At 36.0% G+C, this 6,449-nt stretch overlaps 1 protein-coding gene across 1 annotated transcript in view; it reads left to right on the top strand.

Annotated features, from left to right (window-relative positions):
- The first annotated feature begins 919 nt into the window (after positions 1-919).
- Positions 920-6,449, top strand: part of cdyl (chromodomain protein, Y-like) — a 32,703-nt gene continuing 27,173 nt past the window's right edge. The window contains exon 1 of the mRNA XM_016272319.1: positions 920-1,095. Within this exon, the coding sequence (XP_016127805.1) occupies positions 1,069-1,095 (27 nt within the window). The 5' untranslated portion in view covers positions 920-1,068. The remainder of the gene's footprint in view (positions 1,096-6,449) is intronic.

Genomic DNA, 6,449 nt, shown 5'->3' on the forward strand with positions numbered 1-6,449 from the left:
CTACTTCACAAAGTTGTTGGAGAATTTACAGTACATGTGTAAAATGGAAAGGAAACATTGAATTTACAGTACATGGCTCTCTATAATATTTTATTCTGATTGTCAAAAATGACATTTAGCGGCTAAATACCTTTGTATAACGCTGTATAACTCTCCTCTTGGAAACAACAATCACAATTTCAACTAATTTCAATTATTTCACTGATTTATTGATAGTAGCCAAGGAATAGTGAGGCCGATCATCCTGTCTGTTTTTGTCATTATTCCTTACCTAATGTTCAGATCGGATCTTTGGCATCTTTTAAAGTCCAACTTGACCATATATAAATTAAAAAATAATTAACAGCTTGATTTGGGCTGTCCATATTGCTCAATAATTAAATTTTATTAATCTCTACTATTAAATATGTAATAAAAAGAATCAAATAAGTAATAAAATAAGACATTTACATCTGTAAAAGTAAAAAAATAATAAAAAAAAAAACTTCATGTGCGTGCACGGACTTCATGGAAATGTTTTAGACAGTTATGGGCTACACTCACCTGGCGCTTAACACTATGAATTATTGTTTGAACTATCGCGGATTTACGTCAGTTATGTTCCATTAGACCAACACTCAAAATCAACACCGATAAAGATTTGCAAAACACAGATGACCGTCGTCCACAGCTCTATCACGAGGGTTGCAGGCAGTGCAAACTAACTCATCTCGACTCTAATCTGCGTTCGATTGAGACTTCCTGTGTGGCAGAACTGAGAGCAGGCGAGCGCGTAATCAGCACTGCCTACAGACTAGTTTACGGTAACACTCTCTAAAACCGCCGCCTGGACCGACAAAAGTACTCGTTTGGACTTAATCTGGAATGAAACGCTTTATTCTAACTATAATGTTGTTGGATAGACGTTGAGTGCGAGAACTAGACCGCAAAGAGATCCTCGGTGCGGGTCAAGCACATCTCACCCGACCAACTGAAAAAGGAGGAGAGGCCAAAAAGACAACTGCAACTGGAGGAAAAAAAGTGTCTACAATCCTCACGGATTGCCACAACGTCGAAGATTATCGTGACATGATGGCTACGGAGGAACTCTACGAGGTGAATGTCGCCGTTTTTACCGTTCGTGTTCGTTTAGACGCAGTTAATCGATTATATTTGTGTATAGTTGCACATATACGACGCGTCCCGAGGCTCGTGTGGACTGCACTAGCGAATAGTCTTAACAACTGACTTACTCGCTCTCATACTAGTTAGAACTACGTCGGTAGGGTTGCATGCTAACAAAGTAAACTAGTAGTTTGGGCTAGCGTGGAGCCAGTGTGGTCCTGGACTGGTTGTTAGTTTGCAGAGTTTAGTGTGGAGAGATGCTGGTGGAGGCAGTGGATGAGGCGGGGGAGGGAAGGAAAGGCACTTTGGAGAGCGATATTTCAACAAGCTAGCTGCTAGCCATGAGGTCTTTGGGGTGTGATGGACACAACAGGACAGCTGAGAGTCAGCTCGGTCCAGGATGTTGCATTCAGCATTCAGGAACTTTTTCACCCACTTTCCAGCAGGACCTGTGTATTTCACTTGCTACTCTTGCAGAGTGTTCAACCTGCTTGGATCAGAACTAGCCATCCAGCACTCTTGTGTTTTGTTCGCCTTTGCTTGGTTTCATTTCCAGTTAGATCATTCTTTAGTTTTAAGGCTATGTTATGAATTATAGTAAATAGAATGAACATGGCTTATCATTTCCCATAAAGAAAGTCCAATGTCACTTGTTGGCTTGTTTGATGGATTGACATTCAATCTAATGATTTAGCTAAGTATGGTTTAGGTCAGGGATCCTCAAATCTGGCCCACGAGATCCACTTTCCTGCAGAGTTTAGCTGTAACCCAAATCAAACACACCTGAGCAAGCTAATCAATGTCTTCAGGATCATTAGAAAATCAGAGGTAGGTGAGCTTGATAAGGGCTGGAGCTAAACTCCAGGGCAAGATTTGAGGAACACTGGTTTAGGTTATTCACAGCCTTTTAAACGGGTGTTGTGGAGTGATCAGTACATATTTCATGTTTATGCTGCGTGAATATACTTGAAGTATTCAGTCACATCAGTCCTCTGAATTATGTCAAATACGGTTGCATGATGTATTGAGAATTGGTCAGATGAATACGCTAATTAGATACTACGGACTACATATGAGATTAGAACTGATGTGCTTATTGGGATAAGTTTGTTGATTAGATCAAAGGTGTGATGAAGAGAACAGATCTATTTAAACATGTTTGACCAGTTTATAAAAACCTGTATGAATAATGTCCTCATTTTTAAACACCCTGATAATACTGTACATTCAGCTGACAATACCAGAACTCTTAGTCATGATCCATTTCCATGTGTTTTCAAACAAATGGTGCCATTTGGGTAGTGGCTTGGGCAAATTGGTTCTTTTCAACTATTTGCACCCCAAATGTTGACGCTAATCTTAAAACTAAAAGGATGGTGCTGGCTTTATCAAAATCTGTTTTGCCTAGTCTTCTGTTCTCTACCTTCTTTCAACCTGATAAGTACGGAAATAACAAGGTCTTTATTTCTTTTTCCAAACTGTCTTAAGTCTTGAAAATTGTTTAGAATGTTCTGGGTTTAATACAAGTGTATTAAACTTTATAGAACACAAAGGTTCTGGGTGAAACATCCCATTCATTTTCTCAGTTAGCAATAACCTATTAATCTTTATAGACAGACCTGCCATTTTTCCAAGCTTGTTAGCAGTGGTATGCTTCTGTAGTCTCTGCAAGTTAGTGTGATCCAAACCTTTTTAAAATTTGAATTGTTTAATTTCCACTAAAAAAACTACACTACACATAAACTAAAAGAGAGATCCACCAATCAGAGAAGTCATTGTTTCTGTGGAAATGAGAAGACCTCAGCAGTGACCACCCACCATAAAGCATTGCAAATAACATAGAGTTGAGCATATAATTGTATAATATTTAGCCATTTTTAGATATGTGAAATAATTATATGTATACTTAAAGACATTAAGTCAATAGTCTTATAATGTACCATTGTTTCTGAGTTGATTGCCATCTTTATTAGAAATTTTTCTGAAATCCCATTGGGGAAAATGAAAGGGGGGAAATACTTACAGAACCATGGATAATTTTGTCTCCCTTATGAGTTGAAGAACTTTGCCCTTGTGGTAAATGAGCCTAATCAGTAAAACCGTATGTGTATCCCAAGGGCATCTTGGTGTTGAATTATTTGTTGTTCAATAAACTGATATCAGATGGTGTTTTAAAAATTTGAGCTGATGATTTGCCATCATGAGAAAAGAATGATCTGATTAACAAATTTAGGACAGAAATCGCACGTCCAATGTGATAAAAGGAACAAGAGTAACAGGAACAAGAGCTAGCCTACAGTACATTTGTAACTTTAACATCTGTGAACTACAGACTGGTGGGAAGAAAAGGGAGATGCTTCATCAGAACTCGGACCACATGAGTCTGTAAACGGTTGTTCCAAACGCTATGAAACACATGTATGGAATTCAACATACTGTAGTGAGGCATTAATTATGCACTTGCCATTAAGCTTTCTGGTGTGTGTTTTCAATATCAAGTCTTTTATTGAAATTATGTGGCAAACTATATGTTGGGTCTTCTTCCCAAACTGATGTGATAAACCATGAAGCCAGTAGAAGAATGTGAATCTATAATGCTTGAAATTATGACAGAGTCCATGATAAAAGATGATAAGAGTAAAAGCCCTGCAGCAGTTTCTGTAATTACACAGAATTCCTCAGGCAGCTTTAATCTTTGGGGAATATGATTTTTTGCTGTGGCAGCGCTCAGCAGTGTCACATTTTTACATCCAGTAAACCGTAATAGCCCCCAACACAAATATATAATGCAGCATAGTAAAAATACATGTTTTCTCCAAAGTTAGTAAGTCAACATGCTATATTTTGGACTTTTTGTATAAGCATTCATTAGTGCTTTTATTTGAGATTGAGAAAACAGGAGTCTTAATTATTGTTTGACTTTTGAAACAAGATTGATGTTTCTTGTTGATGGAAAGTAATTCAGTATTGCTTTAAATCCATAACAGAGCTGAAGTCTCTTCCAGATTGTTAACCGAATAGTTTTCATGAGGAGGGTTGTTAAGAACACATTTCGTCCAGAACTAATTAAAACCTGAATGAATCTTTCTTGACATTGTCAATAGTGTTAAGAAGTCTTTAAGTCTCTGCTTTTTAAAAGACATCATTTGTCTGTACTTATGAGTACAGACAACAAAACAGAACAACAAAACTTTGCTAGAAGGGATAAACCAACAATAAATGACATTTTCTACCTGTTAGATTGTGTTTTAACAATGTCTACACCTACCCCATCCCTAAACCTACCCCTTACAATAATGCAAGTACAGTAATTATTAGGGCTGGGTAAAAAATATTGATATCTCGATATTAATCGATTCTCATTTTTACGGAACGATATCGATTCTTAAATCCCAAGAATCGATTAGTCTAGCCTGTTTTCAGTTAATGGACGGAACGTTGAAGTGCACATCCCATCCAAGATATCGCAATAAGCATTGTGCTTTGGTACTTTTAAAATGAAACAAAGTATCAGATTTCAAATTCTGTCCATTGTATTGCAGTATTCAAACAATAAATGCAGTTTTGGCGCTGTTTAACGTGAAGTGACAGATCGCTGTCAGCTAGAAAATTAAAACTGCAGAGAGGGGCATTTTGCTAAATATGTGCACCATATAACATATTCATTATCATTTTTACTGTTCTTCAATGTTTAATTAATGTTTGAATAAATCCATCAAGTTTTTATGACAGCCACAATTATGTTTATATTTCAAAAAAACAAATTGAAGTAGAAATATTATTATGTAATTTTAACTTATTTTAAAAACTTCATTAAGTGTAATTTTAACAAATCAGTCAGTTTTAACCTTCAATATTATAGTAATGTCGCACCAACTGATTCTCATGTATATTTTACAGCATTAGTTGAGAGATTTATTTTTTCCTTGAGAAAATTTGGCATGTACTGTACCTTATATATATCCAAAATAATCGATATTGAAGCTAATCGAATTGGTAATCGAATCGAATCGCAAGTTTGTGAATGAGAATCGAATCGAATCGTGAAATTTGTGTTACAACCCAGCCCTAGTAATTATTGTTGTTCAGCGAGACAGAAATTACGCTATAATGTGCGCATACCCAGAATCACAGCTGTATCCCTTCTAGCCTTAACCACGAAAACTATGCTGTTTCATCGATGAATCATCTGAATGTTTCTGATTGTATGATTGGTTATAACGCGCAACACTGTAAAAAGACAGAAAAAGAAATATGATGGAACAAATAATTAGCCTAGTGGTCGACCGATATGGGTTTTTTGACAGCCGATGCCATTGCCGATATCTTGGAAAGCATGGTGGCCGATGGCCGATATAAAGCCATTAAATCATTTGAAAATGGATTAAAAATAATTGTGTAAAATAAACATACTTTAGAAGACAAAGCATTTTTCACAAATAAATAAATAATAAAAATCTAATTAAAAAGGAAGTAAACACTGTAACCAACAGGGCACTCAGTATTTTGGGAAGTTTGTGTGCATTGGGAATCATTATTTATTTATTTTTTTTTTTTTCAAATAAAGCCAAGGTAACACTCATTTTACATACAGCACGCATTGAAAATTACATTAATATGACAGTGGGCAAATGCATAAAGTGCAGCATAATTTGAAATCACTTGTTTAAAGTTTGTCGATCGCGCGTCTCCAGTCAAGCAGAACTCTCCTCCTGTCAGCATTCAATTTGCACAGACCGACCGTCACGCAGAGAACACTCAATCAATAGGGTTGGGTACCGTTCACATTTCAACAGGTACGGTACCGGTATCAGTACCTGAATTTCGGTGCCAGTACCTAACGGTACCTTTTTTCGGTACTTTACTCTGTAATTACAAAAACATTTATTTCAATGAAAAAATAAGTCCAAAAGTCTCAATTTCAGCAGTTTGAACAATAGGGCCCTACAAACTTTTTCTTTCTTTTTTTTTTCTTTTTTTTTCCCCCACAGAAATTCTTGTTTTATTTTTTCTGAAAATCAAATGAAGGCATTAAAGGGGTCATATGATGCTGCTAAAAAGAACATTATTTTTTTATTTTAAATCAAATGAAAATTAAACGCTTTTATTTTTTGGCAAACAAACTGAGGTTTACTGTTGAAATTAATACATGGAAGAAAAATTGTGTGAATATTCCTTAAAACATTTTTTTTAATAGGCTAATAGTTGTATAATTTTTTTCTACAATTAAGTTATTTATCTGGTTGTAATATTAATTTTTATTAGGGATGCGCCGATCCGATATTCATATCGGGTATCAGCTCCGATAGTGCCATTTTTCTCGGATCGGGTATCAGTCAGAGAGA

Source organism: Sinocyclocheilus grahami, unplaced genomic scaffold (assembly GCF_001515645.1).
Source record: "Sinocyclocheilus grahami isolate Dianchi unplaced genomic scaffold, SAMN03320097.WGS_v1.1 scaffold5.1, whole genome shotgun sequence".
Taxonomy (NCBI): Eukaryota; Metazoa; Chordata; class Actinopteri; order Cypriniformes; family Cyprinidae; genus Sinocyclocheilus; species Sinocyclocheilus grahami.